This window comes from Carcharodon carcharias, chromosome 8 (assembly GCF_017639515.1).
Source record: "Carcharodon carcharias isolate sCarCar2 chromosome 8, sCarCar2.pri, whole genome shotgun sequence".
Classification (NCBI taxonomy): Eukaryota; Metazoa; Chordata; class Chondrichthyes; order Lamniformes; family Lamnidae; genus Carcharodon; species Carcharodon carcharias.
In genome coordinates, this window is record NC_054474.1 from 126,220,351 (window position 1) to 126,245,017 (window position 24,667).

The 24,667-nt window shown below is 40.6% G+C and overlaps 1 protein-coding gene across 3 annotated transcripts in view; it reads left to right on the forward strand.

The window, feature by feature from the left end:
- pnpla7b (patatin-like phospholipase domain containing 7b) overlaps positions 1–24,667 on the forward strand; it is a 395,228-nt gene that overhangs the window by 210,207 nt on the left and 160,354 nt on the right. For all 3 annotated transcript variants that reach the window (XM_041193028.1, XM_041193027.1, XM_041193030.1), the window contains one exon: positions 13,595–13,708. In XM_041193028.1, coding sequence (XP_041048962.1) covers positions 13,595–13,708 — 114 coding nt within the window. The remainder of the gene's footprint in view (positions 1–13,594; positions 13,709–24,667) is intronic.

Genomic DNA, 24,667 nt, shown 5'->3' on the forward strand with positions numbered 1-24,667 from the left:
AATCATTCCCTTCAGATCAGGTGGAGAAGCAAACAAGCCCTCCAATATCTGGTTGGTGCAACTATTCCTCACCTGAACTTAAAGAATAAGCCCTGGTGGTCTAAGCAACTACAGAGTGCTTCACAACTGACTCTATTCCTGCTGTGCCAACAAGGTTAACTAAAAGGACAATCAGCACACTGGAAGCTAATTTAACCTCCTATAGCCCAAGACCACTGAAGCCAATTGCAATGGCTCCATCCGCTACCCTTGTTGAACATGCCCGATGTAGCACGGCCTGGTAATCACCCTGTGTGATTGAGCACAACACAGTGCAGTGACTTTCTCCACTAAGCCATTGATGGAAAGGTTCTGCCTGCAGTGCTGATTTTGATGAACTGATTAGTTTGAATGAAACAATTAAAAGTTTAGGAGTTGAGTGGCTACAAAATTAGATTTCTTAACACTGACGCTTTGAAGGGCATAAGGTGCTGAAGGAATTTAGAAAACTAGTGGGTGTCCCGTGGCAATGCTTTTGATCAGGATGATGATGTGTACATATGAAGTGTTATACAGTGTTATATTCTGCTAAGGTGGAGCAGCCTCCTTTAAGATCACAAAATCTACTTGTTAAGTAAACACAGGGTAAAGTCAGAATTTAATTATTTGGCACTGGAGAGTTTGCAGATTGGAAGATGCTCATAAATTTCAGGATTCAGGTCAGAAAAAACTAGTACAAATGTCTTTCATTTTTGAGATTGTTTCACATCTGCAATAAATTAAAACAGTTTCAATGCCTGTTTAGTCAATTACATTAATATATGAAGAATTTTTTTTCATTCGAAATGATCATGGTAGGAACATTATTCCTGTGGCTGGTTTGATGGTCAGAATGGTGTTATTGTTGAGTGTCATGATTATAAAGCATATATTATCCAAACGAATATTTGCCTTTTTTTCTTGCAATTCTGCATTAATTTCCTGTTGGGATGAAGGAGGCTCAGCAGATGTTGAGAAAAAACTGAGAATTAACATAAGTAAGAGGGACCAATATGTGAGGAATTATCACACGCCCAACAAGAGAAGTAAGATGTAGCATTAAAAGCTAGGCAAGTTTGGGAGCAAATAAATCATGAAGGGTGGAGTATTAATGACAATATCATCATGCAGACTAAAAGAGACCTAAATGAGTGTAAACTACAAGGTGCAGAGTTAATGTCCAAGAGGAGATGCAAAATGCTAGTGGAAATAATGGAATCTATCATTTAAGACCCCTGTAATGAGAGACCACTTGTCATATGCAACCATACCAGCTTGGAAAGCTGCTCTGTTGTAATTGACTTCCAAAGAACAATCATCTAAATGCAACCAAGTCTATGTTCAATGAGCAACCACACCAGTCAGTACACTTTTGGAGCTCTACTAAGGAGGAGTTGCCTCCATTGGTTCAGTGGAGACTTATAATAATAATAATAGTTTCCAAATGCTAAACTTAAAAGTTAACTGCAGTAATTAAAATTTAATTGCATGATACCAAATGTTAAATCTAAAACTGGATGATCAATTGGTGTTTTGCAAACCAAATATGATTCTAAAAGGATCCAATTGGCAGGAAGGAAATATTCCTGTTGCAGCATTAAGTGCTACTTACGTCTGATTTGAAGGTTGGTTGTAACCTACAGAGGGAACAATCTTCAGTACCTCCTTAACTGCACACAGTTGAGGTAGCATGTGTAGCTGCACGGGGCCAGGCTTGGTTAGTCCTGGCACTCGCAGTCCCAGATCAGATGATCTCCTGCAGGCTGTCATTCTCTGTTTCAGGATTGATCCTGGGGGACACCATTCATTATTGTCCAACCAATCAAAGAAAGAACTTGCGTTTATTCAGTGCCTTTCACGCCTTCAGAACGTCTCAGTGTTGTGCAACCGATTAAGTACTTTTTGAAGAGTAGTCTTTTGAGAGCATAACTTTTGTTATGTAAGGAAATATGGCAGCCAATTTGCAAACTGCGAAGTCCCACAAACACCAATATGGTAATCTATTTTTCTTTAAAGTGATGTTGGTTGAGGAACAAATATTGGCTAAGATACTGGGAGAATTCATCTGCTCAACAATGTCCTTTTATCGCAATTCCACCTCTTGCCTCCCAATTAATCAGGAACAAAGTTATTTGGCACTTGGGAAAATGTGGGTTAATGAATGAAAGCCAGCATGGATTTCTTTTTAAAGGCAAATTGTATTTGATTAACTTGATTGAGTTCTTTGATAAAGTAATGGAGTGGGTGGGTGAAGGTAGTGCTGTTGCAGTGGAGACTTAGAGTCGTACCAGGGATGAAAGTCTTCGGTAACGTGGAGAGACTAGAGAAACTGCGGTTGCTCTCCCTCGGGGAGATCTGATAGAAGTGATCAAAATCTTGTTTGACGAATAAAGAGAAACTTTCCAGTGGCAGAGGGGTCGCTAACCAGAGGACACAGATTTAAGATAATTGGTAAAAAGCAGAGGTGACATGAGGGGAAAATACTTCACACAATGAGTTATGATGATCTGGAATGCATTGGCTGAAAGGGTGGTGAAATAGATTAAATAATAACATTTAGAAGTGAATTCTATAACTAGAAAAGGGAAATAAAATGCAGAACTCTGGTGAAAGAGGAGTGGAACTAATAAGGTAGCTTTTCAAAGAGCAGGCACAATAGGCTAAATTGCCTCTTTCTGTATCATTCTGATTTCCAAAACCAGAGTGCTGAAATTGTCTCCAATTCCAAGAGCCTTAATCTTAACTAGTAATTTCTAATGCAATTCTTTGTCAAATGCCTTCTGAAATCAATGTGTGTGGCATCCATTCATCCTCCTCTATTCCCCTCAGTGACTTTATCAAAGACCTCTGTTAGGTTAGTTAGGCATGACCCTATCTTTTCATATTATTGCTAATTCCCTGTACTCAAAGCCTGCTTTTCTTCCCTCTTAAATTCTAAAACTACTGGAAAAGGGAAATAAAATACAGAGCTTTGGTGAAAGAGAAGAAGACTTTTAGCCTTGGGTTTGCTGCCTTCTGATCTTTCAGTATTATCTGTAGATGCCCCAACATCTGAAAAACTGGAACCAATGTATCCTGAATTTCCTTGTCCATTTTTAATACCCTAAGTTGGAAACCATCCAGGCTTGAATGTTTGTCTGGCTTCAATCCCATTGGAGTAGATATTAATATTTTACTATTTGCAATCTTTCCAAATGGGATTTTCCATTTTGCTAATCTCTAAACTGCCTGTACATATGGTGTTGTATTCTCCTTCTCTATTGAAGCAAAATATTCATTTAAAAATTCATTAAGTTATTCTCATTTGCTATAATACTTATGCCTATTTTTGTTAGGCCCTCCTTTTCCTTGACTATTTTTTCTTGATGTGCTGCGGAAAACTTTACGGTTATCCTCAATCACATTTAAGATTTTCATACACCCTCTCTGCTCTCCTTATTTTCTGGGTCCCCATTTGTTGCTCTCTATAATATTCACAGTTCTCAATCTTGTAATTAAATTATTGCCCTTAAACAAGCCTCCTTTTCTTCAACATTAGTTTACTTTCCTTTCAGGTGTATGTTTTGGAATCCACTAATTCTTTATTCAAATAGGCTCAACTTCTTGTAGATTTATCATCTAACAATTTTATTGTATGGCTGGTAATTCCTCCCTCATACATCCAAAGTTAGTTTAATTCAAGCCAAAAGCTATCGCTTACAAACCTGCCGATCTCCTCTTCAAGCCCATTAATAAATATAAATATAATATGGCCACTATTAGATGCTCCTTTACTGATAAGACAGTAAATATTTCTCATATGTTACTATTAACTATATCGTATTTTTTTAATTCATTCATTGGATGTGGGCTTTGCTGGCTAGACCAGCATTTATAACCCATCCCTAACTGCCCTGAAGAAGGTGGTGGTGAGCTGCCTTCTTGAACCAATGCAGTCCATGTGGCATAGGTACACCCACAGTGTTGTTCGGGAGGGAGTTCCAGGATTTTGACCCAGCGACAGTGAAGGAACGGCAACATATTTCCAACTCAAGATGGTGAGTGGCTTGGAGAGGAATTGCTAGTTGGTGGTGTTCCCATGTATCTGCTTCCATTGTCTTTCTAGATGTTAGTGGTCATGGGTTTGGAAGATACTGTCTAAGGAAGCTTGGTAAGTTCCTGCAGTGCATCTTGTAGATGGCAGACACTGCTGTCACTATGCAACAGTGGAGAGAGTGCATATTTGTGGATGAGGTGCCAATCAAGTGGGCTGCTTTGTCCTGGATGGTGTGAAGCTTCTTGAGTGTTGTTGGAGCTGCGCTCATCCAGGCAAGTGGAGAGTATTTTATCACGCTCCCAACTTGTACCTTGTAGATGGTGGACAGGCTTTGGGGAGTCAGGAAGTGAGTTAATCGCTGCAGGATTCCTAACCTGCTCTTGTAGCCACAGTATTCATATGGTTAGTTTGGTTCAGTTTCTGGTCAATGATAACCCCCAGGCTATCGATAGTGGGGGATTTAGCGATGGTAATGCCATTGAATGTCAAGGGTTGATGGTTAGATTCTGTCTTGTTGGAGATGGTCATTGCCTGGCATTTGTGTCGCACGAATATTACTTGTCACTTGTGAGTCCAAGCCTGAATATTATCCAGGTCTTTCTGCATTTGGACATAACATAAGAACTAGAAGCAGGAGTAGGCAATTCAGCCCGTCAAGCCTGCCCTGCCATTCATTACGATCGTGGCTGATCTCATTTCGGCTTCAACTCCAATTTCCCAGCCTCTCCCCATAGCCTTTCAACCCATTACTAATTAAAAATCTGTCTATCTCCTCAAATTTATTCAGCATCCCAGCATCCACTGCATCCTGAGGTAGTGAATTCCACAGATTCACGACCCTTTTAGAAAAGTAATTCCTCCTCATCTCTGATTTAAATCTCCCACCCCTTATCCTAAAACTATGGCCTCTCAATCTAGAATGCCCCAGAAGGGGAAACATCCGCTCCACATCTACTTTGTCTATCCCCTTTAGCATCTTATATACCTCAATTAGATCTCTTCTCACCCCTCTAAACTCTAGCGAGTATAGGCCTAAACTGCTCAATCCCTCCTCATAAGGCAAGCCCTGCATCTCTGGAATCAATCTAGTGAACCTCCTCTGAACTGCCTCCAGTGCAACTACATCCTCAAGTAAAGGGACCAAAACTGTGCACAGTACTCCAGGTGCGGTCTCACCAATGCCTTGTACAGTTGCAACAATACTTCCCTATTTTTATACTCTATTCCTTTAGCAATAAATGCCAAAATTCCATTTGCCTTCCTTATTACCAGCTGTACCTGCATACTAGCTTTCAGCGTTTCATACATGAGGACACCCAGATCCCTCTGCACTAAAACATTCTGAAGTTTCTCTCCATTTAAATAATAAGTCGCCTTTTTATTCTTCCGACCAAAATGGATGACTTCACTCTTATCCATGTTAAACTCCATCTGCTAAATTTTGGCCCATTCACCTTACCTGTCCATATCCACTTGTAAATTTCTTATTTCTTCATTGCAACTTACTTTCCCACCTATTTTGGTGTCATCTGTAAATTTAGCTAGGTACTTTCTATCCCTGAATCCAAGTCATTAATATAGATTGTAAATAGTTGGGGCCCAAGGACCAAACCTTGTGGCACCCCACTTATTACAGCTTGCCATCCAGAAAAAGACCCATTTATCCTGACTCTCTGCTTTCTGTTGGTTAGCCAATCCTCTATCCAAGCTAACATATTATCCCTAACTCAGTGTGATCTTATCTTGTATATTAATCTTTTGTACGGCACCTTATCAAAGGCTTTCTGGAAGTCCATGGGCTGCTTCAGTATCTAAAGAGCCGTGAATGGTGCTGAACATTGTGCAATCATCGGTGAACATTCCCACTTCTGATCTTATGATGGAAAGAAGGTCATTGATGAAACAGCTGAAGACGGTTGGGCCGAGCGCACTACCCTGAGGAACTCCTGCAATGATATCCTGGAACTGAGATGATTGACCTCCAATGGCTACAACCATCTTGCTTTGTGCTAGGTATGACTCCAACCACTGAAGAGTTTCCCCTTATTCCCATTGACCCCAGTTTTTCTAGCGCTCATTGATGCCACACTTGGTCAAATGTAGCCTTGATGTCAAGGGCAGTCACTCTCACCTCATCTTTGGAGTTCAGCTCTTCTGTCCATGTTTGAACCAAGGCTGTAATAAGGTCAGGAGCCGAGTAGCCTTGGCAGAACCTGAACTGAGCATCATTGAGCATGTTGTTGCTAAGCAAGTGCTGCCAGATAGCCCTGTTGATAATCCCTTCCATCACTTTACTGATGATTGGGAGTAGATTGGGGCAGTAATTGGAAGGGTTTAATTTGTCCTGCTTTTTGTGTACAGGACATAGCTGGGCAGTTTTCCACATTGCTGGGTAGATGCCAGTGTTGTAGCTGTATTGGAACAGTTTGGCTAGAGGCACGGCAAGTTTTGGAGCACAACTCTTCAGCAGTATTGCCGGAATATTGTCAGCCTTTGCATTATCCAGTGCCTTTGGCCATTTTTTGATATCACGTGGAATGAATTGAATTGGCTGAAGATTGGCATCTGTGATGATGGGGACTTCAGGAGGAGGCCAAGATGGATCATCCACTTGGCACTTCTGGATGAAAATTGTTGCAAATGCTTCAGCCATATCTTTTGCACTGATGTGCTGGGCTCCCTCATCACTGATGATGGGGATATTTGTGGAGCCTCCTCCTCCAGTGAGTTGATTAATTGTCCAATACCATTGATGACTGGATGTGGTAGGACTGCAGAGCTTAGATCTGATTCGTTGGCTGTGGAATTGCTTAGCTCTGTCTATTGCTTGCTGCTTATGCTGTTTGGTAGTAAGCCTGTATTGTAGCTTAACCAGGTTCACCCCTCATTTTAGGCATGCGTGGCGCTGCTCCTGGCATGTCCTTCTGCACTCTTCATTGAATCAGGGTTGATCCCCTGACTTGATGGTAATCGTAGAGTGCGGGATATGCCAGGCCAAGAGGTTATAGATTGTGGTCGAGTACAATTTTGCTGCTGCTGATGGCCCATAGCATCTCATGGATGCCCAGTCTTGAGTTGCTAGATCTGTTTGAAACCTATCCCATTTAGCACGGTGGTAGTGCCACACAACACAATGGTGGATATCCTCAATGTGAAGACTGAACTTCATGCCCACAAGCTCTATGCGGTGGTCACTCTTACCGATACTGCCAAGGGCAGAAGCATCTGTGAGAGGTAGATTGGTGAGGATGAGGTCAAGTATGTTTTTCCCTCATATTGGTTCCCTTACTACCTGCCACAGACCCAGTCTAGCAGCTATGTCTTTTAGAACTCGGCCAGCTCGGTCTGTAGTGGTGCTACTGAGCAACGCTTAGGAATGGACATTGAAGTCCCCCACCCAGAGAATATCTGTGTGCTTGGCACCCTCAGTGCTTCCTCCAAGCTCCATGTTCAACATGCAGGAGTACTGATTCATAAACTGAGGAGTAACGGTACGTGGTAACCAACAGGAGATTTCCTTGCCCATGTTTGACCTGATGCCAAGAGACTTCAAGTACTCCAGAGTCTATGTTTAGGACTCCCTAGGCAACTACCTCCCAGCTGTGCCGCCACCTCTACCAGGTCTGCCCTGTTGGTGGGACAGGATATTCCCAGGGATGGTGATGGTGGCATCTGGGACATGATCTGTAAGGTATGATTCTGAGAGCATGACTATGAGAGGCTGTTGCTTGACTGGTCTGTGAGACAACTCTCCCAATTTTGACACTAGCCCCCCTGTATTGTCTTCTCCCTTGCTAGGGTTGTATATCTGTTAACTTTAAACAATTCAATAAATTGATTCCATTTTATCCTTGACCTCCCATTCTCTTCCTAATCTATTTGCCTCCCTGATCTTCAGGCATATAACATTCCTCTAAAGTGATCACTGTCAGGAACTTTTTAAAAATCAGTGCAACTTATCATTTCAGACCACCCGTTCTCCTGAGGAGAAGCATCTCTCAAAATGTGTGGTCTTGCATCAGAAAGAGACTCTGTAACCCCAAATAATTGAAAAGCTATTGATATGTGAATGGTCATCTGTTAAATACAATTCTGCTGGAGCTTCTAAACACTGATAGTCAGAACATCTGATATTCTATACCCCACTAGCAACCTGTATCTGTGGTAATTGGTAATACCATGTCAATATAGCAGCATTGCTCCAACTTGCTAGGTGTCGACAACGTTCCTTTTGGGGAAAGGTGAAGGGACTGAGTTGTTATGTGGAACTGGATATGCTTGAGATTTTACCTAGAGAGAGAGAAGTGTGGAATGGTCTGACTGAAATGTTTATATATCCTGCCAATTCCCTTCAATATTTTAGTGAATCTAGGAAGAAAGATCTTCACCAAAGGATGTGGGAATGTGGAACTCCCTGTCTCAGAAAGTGATAGATGCAAAATCTTGAGTATTGCTGAAAAAAGGAAACGTGCTGTGTAAATATAAATTGTTGTTCCTTTTACTGTTGGAATTCTCGCGATCTGTACTGATGAGTGCAAGACGAAAATTTAGACAGGATGTTTCTTTTTCAGCAATACTCAAGTCCTATTTTACCAAGTGACTAGATGCCAGAATCGGTGGATGCATTTGGAAAGTAGCAGTATTGAGAAGAAAGTGTGTATTGGGCTTGCAAAAGTAATTTATATAATAATTGCAGTTGTAAACAGCATTGTGGAGCTGCTCAGTAGATCAAGTGACTTACTCTTGTTGTCATTAAGCAACATAACCGCAAACAGATTAACTGGAACTTCAGCTCATTGTTGTTTGTGCAGTCCCTTCCCCTACCTCAGATACTTGATTTTTCTGTTTTCTCCAGGTACTTATAGAGAGAAGATGTGGGAGCAACTCCATTCTCCTTCATGGTCCAAAATGAGTTTGTCTCCTGCAGTGAGAATAGGGTATTTGAGCTGGAATAGTTCTTCTCACTACCCCTGTTTGGACAGTAGGAAACTGTGATGATAATTAACAAAGGATAATTTTGCTTTTATGATAATTAACATGTTGGATTGGAGGAAAAACTGAGGCACAAAGGACCTAAGAGGCAAGGGATGAAGATTCTGGAAAAGAGAAGGGAGATTTGGATGTAGGGTGTGAAAGACAACAATTGTGTTTATATTAGGAAAAGAAAAACATTCGAAGCTGCTTCACAGAAGAGTAATCAGACAACATGGGATGCTGAGCCAAAGAAAGAGATATTTGGAATGGCAAAGCGTAGGGAGAGGAAAGTAATGGAGGTCCATGTACCCTCTCCCTCCTTTTCATCCTCCCTTTTATGATGTTTTCTCTTTAATGCATAGAAGTAAGTGTAACAATAGAAGTCTGGGAGCAAGCAGCTTGTCCTGTGGGTTACTGTTGATGTTATACAACCATGGGGGATAGAGTTGTTTTTAGTTAACTAAAACATTTGACCAAAGCACAAATGCTGTGCTAGCAAACAGGGTTAAAACTACATAACAATACCACGTTTTTAAAACAGGACTTACTTTTAAGTTTGTGATATTTGAATTTGTATGTTTGCATTCTTTGAAAGGATTACCAAAAAACACTACCTGCAGCACCTCATAGTTATATGGTTGGAGGTGTTTGTAAATGCTACACATTAGCTGCAGCTTATTTGCCCTCTGCTTCTTGCAAATTTTACTTGACAGATATTTTCATACAATCTATATCACTCTTTACCCATAAATACTGCAAGAATACAGTTGGTTATAGGACTGAGTTGCTTCGGGCAGAAAATGACAAAACTTTCATTCCACCTAATTGTGTCATTCAGCAAAGCGCTATTTATCCATTGTTCAAGGATATCTGTGGTCTGGACTCTTACTGCAGTTGTTTTAGAAATTTCTGTACTGTGGGGAAATGTCCTTGTGACAACTGGAGTCATTGCAGAGCGTGTTAGTCAAGTTAGTTCAGGGACTGCAACATAACATATTAAAGAAATGTGACTAAATTCAAACGCTATTGATGAACAGGTTGAGGGTACCGTTCAATAAGGTGCCCTACCATCACCTCATGGATGTTATCTACTTGGACTTCCAGAGGCCTTTGACAAGGTGCCACACAGGAGGCTGCTCAGTAAGTTAAAAGCCCTTGGTGTTAGAGGCAAGGTACTAGCATGGATAGAAGATTGGCTGTATGGCAGGAGGCAGAGAGTGGGGATAAGGGGGTCCTTCTCAGGATGGTGGCCGGTGACTAGTGGACTTCCGCAGGGGTCAGTGTTGGGACCACAACTTTTCACTTTATACATTAATGATCCAGATGAAGGAACTGAGGGCATTCTGGCTAAGTTTGCAGATGATACAAAGCTAGATGGAGGGACAAGTAGTATTGAGGAGGCGGGGAGGCTGCAGAAGGTTTTGCACAGATTAGGAGAATGGGCAAAGAAGTGGCAGATGGAATACAACGTGAGTAAGTGTGAGGTCTTGCACTTTGGTAGGAAGAATAGTGGCATAGACTATTTTCTAAATGGGGAGTGAATTCAGAAATCTGGAGTGCAAAGGGACTTGGGAGTCCTAGTCCAGAATTCTCTTAAGGTTAACTTGTAGGTTCAGTCAGTAGTTAGGAAGGCAAATGCAATGTTGGCATTTATTTCGAGAGGACTAGAATATAAAAGCAGGGATGTGCTGCTGAGGCTTTATAAGGCTCTGGTCAGACCACATTTAGAATATTGTGAGCAATTTTGGGCCTCGTATCTCAGGAAGGATGTTCTGGCCCTGGAGAGGGTCCAGAGGAGGTTCACGAGAACGATTCCAGGAATGAAAGGCTTAACATATGATGAACGTTTGAGGATTCTGGGTCTATACTTGATGGAGTTTAGAAGGATGAGGGGGGATCTGATTGAAACTTACAGAATACTGAAAGGCCTGGATAGAGTGGATGTGGGGAAGATGTTTCCATTAATGGGAAAGACTAGGACCCGAGGGCACAGCCTCAGAGTAAAGGGAAGACCTTTTAGAACAGAGATGAGGAGAAACTTCTTTAGCCAGAGAGTGGCAAATCTATGGAATTCATTGCCACAGAAGGCTGTGGAGGCCAGGTCATTGAGTGTATTTAAGGCCGAGATAGATAGGTTCTTGACTGGTAAGGGGATCAAAGGTTATGGGGAGAAAGCAGGACAAAGGGGTTGAGAAACTTATCAGCCATGATTGAAATGGCGGAGTAGACTCGATGGGCCGAATGGCCTAATTTCTGCTCCTATGTCTTATGTTCTTATGGAGTGACTAGGGATAGGCAATAGCTGCCAATCTTGTCAGAGGTGCCCACACCTCATGGATGAATTTACTGTAAGCATGTCCTTGGGTAGTAATTCTGTGTTGACCTGCGGTTCATGAACTTGCTGCTGGATTTCTTGTTCAAAGTTTAAAACAAGTCAAGGTCGAGAAAAGCCCATTCAACACCCTGAGCCTCATTTGTGCAGTATGCTAACCTCCCAACCTGGAATTGCACTGTTTTGAACACTTCAAAATCTGCACCTCAGCTAGCTTGTCTGGGAGATGATTCAAGACATTTATCATGGTGTGTGAAGTACTTTATTCCAGTATATGATCTAAATTTATTTCTCTATATGTGGGTCATATTGCAACTACTTGCATTTCTGTAACCCTCCTCCAGGACATAAAGACATTTCAGAACCCTTTGCAAGGATTAGTGAAGAGAAGGGAAAATGTTTGTGTAGTGGTGGGGTGGGTGTGAAGCAAATCATAAGTGTTAATTGTATCAAGGTGGTGGAAATTAACTGGGGGCTCACTGGTGCTTCAATAAGTAGGAATAGACTGAAACTGTAGTTAAACAAAAAGAGAAAATTCTGGAAATGTTTGGTGGGTCAGAAAGCATCTGTGGAAAGAAGCAAAGTTAATGTATCAGGCAATTAACCTGAAACATTAACTCTGCTTCTCTCTCATCCAATGCTACCTGACCTGCTGAGTATTTCCAATATCTTCTGCTTTCATGTCAGGTTTCCAGCATCTGCAGTAGTTTGCTTTTGTGAAACTGTGGTTGTTGGATTAGAAGGTGCATGTTTGTAATGTGTATCTCTGTAATTAAAAGTTTATGAAGTGTGCAAAGATTGGGCTGCAGTTTTATCCTTCATCTCTGGACTTTATAGAATATAACAAAAGGCAGAGTTGAAAAGAAGGGTTTTGAGAAAACTTTTGAATGTGGGGCTGGAGGTAGAGTTGCAGAGTACAGAACCGTAGAAGCCCTTAGTGCCTTACTGTGAAATAATCTTCATAATATACCTTAGCAAAACCATTTAATATTTCATATTTTACTGAGGTGAGATGCAATGCTTAAGGCATCATGATTGCGAGGCAGGCACGATGGACCAGCTGCTCTGAAGAAGAGTCATAAGGACTCAAAATGTCTCTGCCCTTCTCTCCACAGATGCTGTCAGACCTGCTGAGTTTTTCCAGCAATTTTTTTTTGTTTCACGATGGACCAACTGGTTTCATCATTTTTTGTATGTTAGTACATCTCATCCTTTAAACATCTCTGTAAAATGTAGCAATTTAACCTTTTGAATCTATCCTTACAGCCTCAGCCCTCCTCCCACCCTCTTATTCACTTCTGCATATTTACCAGTGTTTACATATTCCTTTTGTAAATGTCACTGGTCCAGATGCCATACACATAGTCAGTTGAGAATTTTCTTTTTATGGCTGTTGTCAGACCTGAGGATCTCCGAATCATCTGTACCTTTCATTTCTTTCTTCTTGTTTCAATGACAATCTAATGATGTGTTTTGGCCAAAAGGGCAAGTAGTTGAACTGTTTCCTGACCCCTCCCACTATGTGGCCCATTCATAGAAGATGAATGAGCGCCTCATCAGGATTTATCTCTTGTTTCAGCTGCCCACCCCCATCACCCAAATTGGCAAAGTGCCAGGGTGTTTTCACTTCCCTACCCTGGCTAAGATTGACAATTCAGTGTTTTCAAATGGTATGTGAATTAATTATGTATTGATCAGCACCTTCATGCCACCCAGCCACGTGATAATTAGGTCAGATGGTAAAAAGTTTGGTCAAAGAGGTAGGTTGTAAGGAGTGTTTTAATGGAAGATACTGAGTTAGGGGGGGGGGTGATTTTGAAGGAGGGAATTCCAGAACACAGAGTCCAGACTTTCTTTGAGGGAGAAGTCTTTTGCCATGGCATTGCACCCACCAGCAATTGGCTTGGTACTGCAGAAACCTCCTATCAAATGGTGTCCCTTATAACCAGCCGATAGAGGAACGTTTATCCCACCAGTCTGGCCTCAATTTAAACCAGTCCATTCTCCATAAGCTTATGCTAGTAACTTGTCCAGAGTTGCCAGGCTCTTGTAATCAATGCTGTACAAAATGTTTGAAACAATGTGGAGACTTGAGAGGTTTAGACCTTCAAATATTACTGCTATAAACTTATTTTCTTCATTCCCCGCGGCTGCTGCAAAAAGTGATTGTCGAAGGTTATGTATCAAGATAAAATTTATTCCTAATGGGTCCTGTTTCTCTTCCCTTCACACAGGTAGAAGCCCTAACTCGTCAGCCCTCTGCTACCACAGTCCATGCAGTGAGAGATTCTGAACTAGCCAAACTTCCTGAGGGAGCTTTGAACTCCATCAAGCGCAGGTACCCTCAGGTAAGAAAAGCATGTCACTTCAGTGAGACAAAATTTCCTTTAGGTATGTCATCACTTAGTGCCCAGATTCCCAAGTTGCAAGAATACTTTTACATATCATCGTGTGCATAAACTTAACCAGTTTGCGTCATCTCCCAGTAAACCAGAGTTAAAAGAACTCTCGAATTACTAAGAGGTAACTCTAAGAAGTGTATACATGTCTGTTCTTCATCTCTTCTCCTTATGTCTCCTCACCCAAGGTTCCACCTAAGGCTGTGCACCTTATTGTAGGTGAGTTTTGAAATTCTCTGTGTGCCAAACTCGAGCAGATGACAAAAGCAAAATCTTGAAGATGTTGGAAACACTCAGCAGTTCAGGCAGCATCTGTGGAAAGAAACAGAGTTAATATTTTAGGTCAAGATGACCTTTCATTAGATCTTTCATGATGCTGCTTGACCTGCTGAGTCTTTCCAGCACTTTTTGTTTCATTTAAAGAGCAGGTGAGTCTGTTCTTTGCTGCTCACTCTGCACCATCCGTGTTTAGAATAAAACCCAACGTTACATGCAGCTATTCAGTAATAATCAATGTGGCGCTGACATAATTTTTAACAGCGATGAATGTGAGGTAGCTCTGGCTTCTTGGCTGCTCCCATCATCGTTGAGTGGAAGGAGACTCTAATCCAACTCTCATGCTTGGAATGTTTGTATAGGGAGCCCATTCTTGTGCTCAGGGTCCAGCACAATGCCAAGGCTGCAAGCATGGTTGCATTCGGCATTTTTGAATCAGTCCTGCGTTCAGTGGCAAAGTGGGTATCATTAGAAAACTGACAGTCTTCCAAATGATTAGCAAAACACAAAAGACTCTTGGTGCTCAAGCAGTGAGAGTGCAGCTTTACCTTAAGAAGCTAAAGCCTGATTACTATAAATGTGAATTAAAACCAAGGTCCATACCAAGTGCAAAACAATGCTGCATGTAGAAGAATATGCTAATAGGGTGAGATGGAGGAGGATGAGGGGATTCTTATATAGAGCATAACTGACAGGATGAACCAACTGGGTTGAATGGCCTCTTTCCGTGCTGTATATTCTTTGATTTGAGAAGGCCTGTCAACATCTGAAAAGACAAGTTCCTGCTTCAAGTGTGTGTCCTCTGTCAAAATTGGGAAGGCGCTCAGCTGCCTTCCTCGCCCAATTCCTGATGTTTGCTGCTTTTCTTTGCCCTGGGCAATTGTCCTGAAGGGGCTTTGGGTCCATTAATGATCTGAATAACATTTTATATATGTTGTATGGCCTTATTGTCATTACGTGCACTTGAGCGTGGATTAAAGTTTGCTGAGTTCACTCATGATTTAATTCCACATTTTAATTTTTTTAATTAGGTCTCAGTACAGCTTTGATGGGTACTTTTTAGTATCTTAACAAAGGTGTTTGGCTGCTCATTCATTACCATAGTTATTAAAGGTCTGCACTGAGAAGCTTGTACCAATAAAGGTTAAAAGTTTTATTTGAATGATGCATGTGACATTTCTGGAGGTGTTCATTCAGCAAACACAGCATGGGGCTTTGTTTCCCTGGTAACAGTGGAATGAGTCATCTCAGTTGAAAGCTGAAGCATTCTCTTATTTTGCTAAATAAGAATGGTCAGAAAATGACAGGCACGTGCATTCTAGAAATTTCTGTGCACACAGTTAAGATCGCTATAGCCTTCGTGCGAGCAGTCATAGCCACTTGAACCCTCTAGAACTGGAACAGTGTTTATAAAGAACCTACAGTGTTCAAATCTGAAGAAGCATCCATGCTTTAGAGTGTGAGGGCATACATGCACACCATAAAACAGGCTAGGGATGGCACTGGGAGTGAGGGAATAAGTACTACACAGTAAATCTGTTTGGTTTGGAGCTCATGGTATGGGAATGGGCAGCACACTGTGAACTTATTTGGGATTGCAATAGACAGGGAGAATAGGCCTCACGCTGAAACACCCTGGGGATGGGGCTAGAGGTGAAGGAATGGTGAGAGTCTGGGCAATGGTGGTATTCGGAGGGACTGAGTGTCCTTATACACGTATCAAAGAAAGCTAATGTGCAGATGCAGCAAGTAATTAGGAAGGCAAATGGTATGTTAACTTTTGTTAAAAGAGGTTGGAGCATAAGAGTAAACAAGTCTTCAATTGTATAGGGCCCTGATGAGACTACACCTGGAATGTGGTCTACAGTTTTGATGATCTTACCTAAGGAAGGATATACTAGCATTTGAGGGAATAAAATGAAGCTTCACTAGACTGACTCCTGGTGAGTGAACTAAGCCTATAATCCCTGAATTTTAGAAGAATGAGAGGTAGGCATGAGAGTAGGGCGGTATGTTGAATTGGCAAGCGACAGGAAGGTCAGGGTCATGTCCGTCCTTGGACTACTGCAATGTTCCAGTGAAGCTCAATACAAACTGGAGGAACAGCACCTCATCTTCCCGTTAAGCACTTTACAGCCTCCCGGACTCAACATTGAGTTCCACAACTTCGGATCATGAACTCCTCCATCCTCACTCTCTTTTTGATCCCTTTTTTTAAATAATTATTCTATATTTTTTATATATATATTTTTCTTTTCCCACCTATTTCTATTATTATTTTTAAAATTTATTTCCATCCATTGTTTTATCTCCACTTGTTAGCCTATTTCGATCCCTTCCCCCCACCCCATCCCTACAAGGGCCATCCGTCACTTGCTCATCCTGCTTTCTACCCTTAATGTCACCATTAGCACGTCCTTTAGCTAATATCACCACAGTCAACACCCCTTTTGTTTATGATATCTTTGGCAATCTCTCCTTTGCCTCCACCTATCTCTGGCCCTCTACCCAGCTCCACCTATCCCACCCCCCTTAAACAGCTTATATTTCACCACATTTCTTATTCCTGTTTAGTTCTGATGAAGAGTCATACGGACTCAAAACGTTAACTCTGTCTTCCTTTCCACAGATGCTGTCAGACCTGCTGAGTTTTTCCAGCAATTTTTGTTATTGTTTCAGATTTCCAGCATCCGTAGTATTTTGCTTTTATTTTACATTATTTATCTGTCTGGAAATGGAAGGGTACTGTGAAACCTGCAATGTTTAGAAAGGGATGTTTCCTCCTGCAATATATAATCTACACAGTTTAGTTTGGTTACACTTTTACACTTTAACAGAAACCAGCAGTTATTAAAATTGTTCCTAATTTTGCGTATCTGCCAGTGATGGTATACATTGGGTAAAATATTTGAGATGTAGCATAGCATACAGGCAATGGCAGCAATTCCTGTCAATTTACTTTATCTGCTATATTTGTGTTTAAGCATGTCTTATTTTTCCATTTGGTAATGTAGAGCTTTTAAAATACTCGTCTCTGTGTTGGAATTGTTTATTACATATAAAGATTCTGTTTAGCCTCTATGCATCACATTGCCCACACTGTCGACTGAAAGGGAGCAACATTCGTCAGGGTTTTTAGTGAATAATGAGTCTGGAATAGATTAACATTTGATTGCTGCACTCCAGGTTGTGCATTCTCAGGTGTCTGTGACTGCAGTGAGCTCTAGATGAGATTGTCAGTTTGTTCTGCAACTTTAAATGTAAGAGCACAATGTTTACGTATATTGTGCAGTGCAGTAGTGCATGGTGAAAATTTCATGTGCTTTTGCAAACATCTTTTGAATAAAATGTACTAGTAGTGCTTCGGTGGTGAGGTATGGATTCATGTTCATGATCTTTGTGCTACTGGATTCTGGACTTGAGCTAAGTGACCATGGAAAGTTGAAAGTAGCCACCTTGCACATGGGGAAGATCTTGGGCTGCTCTTGTAGAATTCCTGGTCCATACTAAGACCTGAGCTCATAATCCAGGACGTCACTTCAGTGCCATGCTTCAGGCGTAACATTGCATCTGGTCTCTCTTCAGTTAGATGTTTGAAAACTAACAGGAAGATTGTTTTACACATCGAGCTATTATGATCTGGAATCCACTGCCAGAAAGGATTCAAGAGGGATATGGATAAATACTTGAAAATGAAACAAATACAGGGGTACTGGAAAAGAACAGAAGAGTGAGACTAATTGGATAACTTTCAATGAGCTGGCAGATATGATAGGCTGAATGGGCTCCTGTGCTATATGGTTCTATGGTATGGTCACAAGATCAGATCAAATTGGATAAAGGGCCACTTCCTTCAAACATTTCATAAGATCCTTTGAATGAAGTATTGAGAGGAGCTTGGGGGTATTGGATGGTGCAGTGGCGCTTAGACACTAGCCTTTCAGCTCTGGTACCTGGGTTTATATCCAGGCTAGAAATTAAAGTCTCTCCTGTCTGCTGGCTGTAAGAGTTCAACGTAAACATGTTTGAGAGTCTCAATCTACACCTAGCGGGTTTGAGCTTAAAAGTACAAAGCTGGGCTCTGATAAATCGCATCCGCTGGACAGGCCTAAGGATGGCTGGTGTTTGAAATGGAAGAATTATCACATTGCATTGTAGTGGTGGTGATTTTCTGAGTTTGAAGCAGAGTAGAGGACGCTAAATACTTAAAAGTCCTTCATGCAGACTTTCATTGCCTGAAATAGTAAGCACTCCATTCCCAGCATCAACATTCTTCACCTTGATCAGTGCTCAAACAAATTGAAATAGAATGCCTTTCCTCCTCCAAGTTTATGTGGAGTAAAGGGTTAATTCTAATAATAGCTACTGACCATGTATGTAAGGAACTATGTCACAGCGATGTCACTCATTCAGAGAAGGTGATTGAGAGGCATCTTAAAGAGTAGCTCCAGCTATGTCTTGGTCTTTCCTAAACTTTGTAAATAGTTAACATGTAAATAAATGTGTTTTCACCAAAAGGCCATTGCCTCTGGCAAGACCTATTGTTATGATTGTATGTTAACAAAAATAAAAGAAAACTTAAGCACACAAGATTACAGTTACACAATTACAGTTACTCCTACAAAACATTCCCCAAAAAGACTCTTTACTTGGTCAGATCCACAAATAAATGCCTTCAGGCAATACTCCCTTATAGATGTTAACTATAAAAAAAAATCCAGTAATTATATAAGGCAAACTACTGTAGCTTCAATAAAGGCATATCACATGACTACTACCATCTTCTAATCTGCGGTGGAATTTACGTCAGAATAAAATTGCTTGTTGCAGCCAATACTTTTCTGGCTTGACTGGATGGTTGGTTCAAACTGCACTTCCTCCCACACTGGAGCTAACATCTCCCAGCTCAGCTCCAGCTATCTCTTTTTATATTTTGGAAGGATTTGAGTTTCAATTGGAACAGAGAGGTGGGGGAGGCAGTATTGTCACTAACTAGTATTCCAAAGATCCAGTGTAATGCTCTAGGGACCTGGGTCCCCACACCTCTCCTCAGTAACTCTAAAACATCTTTTTTCCCTTTCATCTCTTTCTTTTAATTCATTCATAGGATATAAGTGTCGCTAGCTGGAATAGACCAGCATTTAATGCCTATCCCCAATTGCCCTTGCTCAGAGGGCATTTAAGAGTCATTGCGTGGGTCTGGAGTCACATGTAGGCCAGACCAGGTGAGGACGGCAGATTTCCTTCCCTAAAGGACAATAGTGAACCAGATAGGTTTTTAACGACAGTCATCAGACTTTTAACTCAAATTTCACCATCTGCTGTGGTGGGATTCAAACCCGGGTCCCCAGTACATTACACTGGGTCTTTGGAATACTAGTTAATGACAATACCATCTCCCCCACCGCTCTGTTCCATTTGAAGCTCAAATCCTTCCAAAATCCTTTATGCCTTTATGTCTTTGCTTTGGGACAATAAAATATAATTTTCCCACTACTCTTTATCTATGGAACTCCTGCAAAATGCAAACATGTTTCTTAGTACTCTGACTCCCATTTGATATTTAAACAAATTCTCAACTTATCTAAAAATGCGAATGTTTGATCTAACCTGTTTACTTGTACTTCAAACCTAACACCTCTATCCTTCTCATGTTTCAATCCCCCCTGACTCCTGTTAAACTCTACCCAGCTTAATTAAATCCCTCTATCTTTCTCTCTCACAAACACACGCAGCCTTCTTGACAAAATAACACAATATTCCCCAAAATATTAAAAAATAATCCATTCTCACACCCCCACCCTTAGCAAAAAATGAACTATCATGATTCCAAAAAGATGGTTTCATTTTTCAACCCATTTCCTATTCCTTTGTACTTTAAACTATCCCAACAAAACTATTACACTATAGTGGGCGAATATGAATTGTTCATTTTCAGGACAAATAAAAAAGAAGCTTATTATCTAAACGCTGAGAGATTGCAGAACTCTGAGATCGCGGGATCTGGGTGTCCCAGTACATGAACCACAAAAGGTTAGTATGAAGGTACAGCAGGTAATTAGGAAAGCTAATAGAATGTCATCATTTATTGTGAGGGAAATTAATTACATAAGTAGGGAGGTTATGCTTCAATTGTACAGGGCTTTGATGAGACCACATCTGAAGTATTGTGTACAGTATTGGTCTCCTTATTTAAAGAAAGATGTAAATGCATTAGAAACAGCTCAGAGAAGGTTTACTAGACTAATACCAGGAATAGGCAGGTTGTCTTATGAGGAAAGGCTGGGCAGGTTACGCTTGTATCCACTGGAATTTAGAAGAGTAAGAGGCGACTTAATTGAAACCTTTAAGATCCTGAGGGGTCTTGACAGGGTGGATGTGCAGGGGGATGTTTCCTCTTGAGAGAATCTTTACAGTCTGATGCCACCTTTCTAAGGCACCTTATGATTCAGGGTGATAGGCTGATGACCTGAATTGCTTTATTCTTAGGCTGTTCATTACTTCTTTAAGCAATTGTGACATGAAATTCGATCCCTGATCCGACTATTTCTTTTGGTAATCCATATCTTGTAAAGAATTTGGTTAACTCCTCTACAATCACCTTTGCTGTAACTTTTCTTAAAGGTATTATTTCTGGAAATCTTGTGGACACACCATGATTGTCAGTAAATATCGATTCCCACTTTTAATCTTAGGGAGGGGTCCTGCACAGTCAATTAGGACCCTGTTAAAAGGCTCTCAAATGCTGGAATTGGAATTAAAGGTGCAGGCTTTATCACTGCCTGAGGTTTTCCTATCACCTGACATGTGCAGCAGAATTTGACTACATCTTTATGTAGTCCAGGCCAATAGATGTGTTTTTGTATCTTAGCTTGAGTTTTCCTAATTCCCAAATGTCCAAACATTGGAATTTCATGAGCCATTCTCAAAATTTCATTCCAGTACTCAGATGGTATCACTACTTGGTGGTACACTGTCACCCACTTTTCATCTGATGAGAATGTCTCCATTTCCTCATTAACACATTGTTCTTAATGTAATAACGTTCTAAAATGTATACTGCTTCTGTTTCAGAATAAGCAATTGCTTCAAACCTGAATCCTTCTGCTTCAATTCCATTAACTTCACTGAGCTAAACACCTCAACATCATCCTCTTTAATCCTCTCCTCCTGAGCAATCTTTTAGATTCCTTCCCTTTCCTGTTTAAACTTGTGCATTTGTGACCTCGTCACCACACAAATGAAACAATCCAGGATGCTTTTTCCGTAAAACCTCTGTTGATTCTGTCTCAACAGGGTGTTCTACTACAGTAGGCATAGTCAATATCTGTAATCCAGCTATGTCATTCCCTAGAATGAATTGACCCCCTGCAATAGGCAATCGCAATTTATCTGCTCTCCCAACAATCACCTCCTGTTTTCAAATAGTTTTTAAAATTCATCTTACACAGTGAAATATGTTTGACTTCGCCATGGATTCCGTTAATTAATATGTTCTGCAATAACCCTTCTGGACAACAGATAGCACTGTCCCATAACGTTAAGGACTGGCTAGCCCCAGTATCCCTTAAAATCTTGATATCCTTTCATGCTCTTCCCTGTACACATGGATATATTTTCCCTTCACATTTAAAATCTTTGAACATCTCTGCAACCTGCTCTTCAGAACTCCTTTGGATAAGTTATGAACACATATCCACTTCTTTGCAACCACTGATTCTTCCTGCTTCACCTGTACAAAAACCACTGGTTTATCTTGCCTCTGGATCTCAGAGCCCACAGTACTCTTACTTGCAGAACTTTTCTGAGTTCCAGTTACTGCAATCGGTTTCCCATTTAACCTCCAACAACTTGATCTCGTTTGTCGGCCCTGCTAAAATGGTAACGTATCAGTTTCCTCACTTCAACTCTACTTTCCACCTTTCTATCTTTAATAGACTGGCGTCCTTCAGTTTGGTCCTTATTGCTAACACTTTTACCATCACTAGGTTTTCTAAATCTCCAACTTCCCTGCTGTTTCCATATGACCCTTTTCCTACATTTAAATGTTTGTGTGAAATATCATACGTATCAGCTAAAACAGCATCTTTCCTGATCTTTTTACATTGTCTTTCATCTAAATATGTCTTAATGTTTGCTGGAATGCTATTTCTAAATTCTTCCATAATCATAACCTCTCTTGCATCTTCAGAAGTCTTATCTAATTTTAATGCCCTGAGCCATTAATCCCAGATAATTTATTTTTCTCTTGCAAACTCCACATAAATCTGATTAAGTCTTTTCCTTAATGTTGTAAACTTCAACTGATAAACTTCAGGGACAAGTTCATAAGCATTTAATATTGCCACCTTTACTGTCTCGTAATCTGCAATGATAAACTCCTCTGATAAGTTTGCATACACATTTATTTCTGTACTTGAATATGTTCTCTGTAACATGATAGTCCAAGCAGATCTTGGCCAATTCAATTTCTTTGCTATCTTTTCAAATGAGGTAAAATATCTTTCAACTCCATTCTCTGTAAATTTAGCCACTAACCAAGGATCTTTAGTTAAATCAAATTTCTCAAAGGAATGAGTCACCATATGAATCACTATCTTCCCTTTCTTCTTTCATTCCAAGTTTCACTTTAGACAATTCATACTGCTTGGATTCTTTCCTGCGCTGAAGCTCTCTATCTCTTTTTCTGCTAGCTTTCCTCAATTGCTATGAAGTGCAAGTACAAGCTTTTGTATTTCTATCTCCTGTGATCTTTTCCTTTTCCTGCTCCTCCTTTTCCCATTGAAGCTTTTTTATTTCTATTTCCTTTAATCTGTCTATTTCTTTTTCCAGTTTTGTCGTTTCTCTTTCTTTCTAACTTGAGTTTTTTTCATTTCTCTTTCCTTTTCTCTTTCTTCCAATTCAATTCTTTTCAGTTCCATTGCTGTTCAAACTCAAGCTTCTTCATTTGCAACTGAAGTCTTACTCCCTCCAGCTGTGACACACTAGCTTCAGGCATCCCTTCCTCCAATTTTAAATGCTAAGTAAGTAATTTAACTATATCAGCCTTCCAAAATTCCTCTTTTATCTCTACCTGCACTTTCTCTGCTAATTCTTTCAACTGAGTTTTAGTCAGAGATTTCAAATACTCCACAGTTACATTTTCCACTCCCAGAAAAGTCATAGCAATTGCCAAAGCCATTTTGCAATCTAACCACTTTCAAACCCCTCAACACTCAACTCCTGAGTTCAACATTCTTCTTGTACTCGTATCGATTCACAAACTCCAACCCAATCAAGGAATCTTAATAATCCTGCAAAGAGCCCCAAATTTGTTATGACCACAGCCAGTGTTAATTGGTGTGCAAACCAAATCTCAGAGGGAAACTTGACTTACGGGCCATGCCCTTTTTTTTTGTATTCTGAAAATGAGAAGAAGACATACCGATCTCAGCATTAAGAGGTTCAGTAACACTTTTGGGATTTTAAAAATTAAAAGTAAAAGCTTTATTAACAAGAATGAAAAAAAACGTAAGCACATAAGATTGCAGTTACACGATTAAGGTCAGTCTTACAAAACGTTTCCCAAAAAGATACTACTTGGTCAGACCCACAAGTAAACACCTCCAGGCAACACTCCCTTATAGATGTTAACTGTTTTTTAAAAATATAGTAGTATTACACAGGGCAAACTGCTGTAGCTTCAATAAAGGCAGACCGTATGTCCACCACCCTCTTCCACTGCAGTGGAATCCATTTCAGAATAAAACTGCTCGTTGCAGCCCAAGACTTTTCTGACTTGACTGGATGGTTGGTTCAAACTGTACCTCCTCCAGCCCAGAGCTAACAGCTCCTAGCTCAGCTCCAGCTATCTCTGTCTAACCTTTCCTCAGTAAAATACCTTTTTCCCCTTTCATCTCCAATTCCATCGTTCTCACACCTCTTTGAAATTCAAGTCCTTCCTAAATATAAAATCCTTTATGCCTCTATCTTGTCTTTGCTTTCAGGTCAATAAAATATAATATCCCCATTACTATTTACTTATGGAACTCCTGCAAGATGCAAACGTGTTTCTTAATACCTCTGACTGCTCTTTGATATTCAAACAAGCTCTCAACTTATCTAAAAATGCAAATGTTAGATCTAACCTATTTACTTGTACCTCAAACTTAACACCTCTACTCTTCTCACGTTTCAAACCTTCCAGAAAATCCAACTGCTATTAAACTCTGCCCAGCACACACAGCCTTCTTTACAGAATAATATAATATTCCCCAAAAATATTTTTTAAAAAACATCCGTTCTCACTTTTCTAGAGTAAGAAGCTAACGAATCCTGGTATAAAACCACAATAGCAGAGTTCAGAGCAGTAAGTGCTTAGGCAGGTTTTCCTTGGCTCAACACACATGTGCCCAAATGATAGAAAAGGGTGTTGTGGGGCAGGGGTGTTGGTGGGCGAGAGGAGGAGGATATCGCAGAGAATTGTACTCTCAGATTTCAGAGAAGTATCTACCTGTATACACATTAAAGAATTATTGGAAACGGTTTTATCTTGTATCTCGCCCCCTGTGAACGGCAAACATTTGGCAGGAGATTGCACATACCTCATACGTAACAACATTGGCATGGGAGAGTTAATAATTATGATGTAAT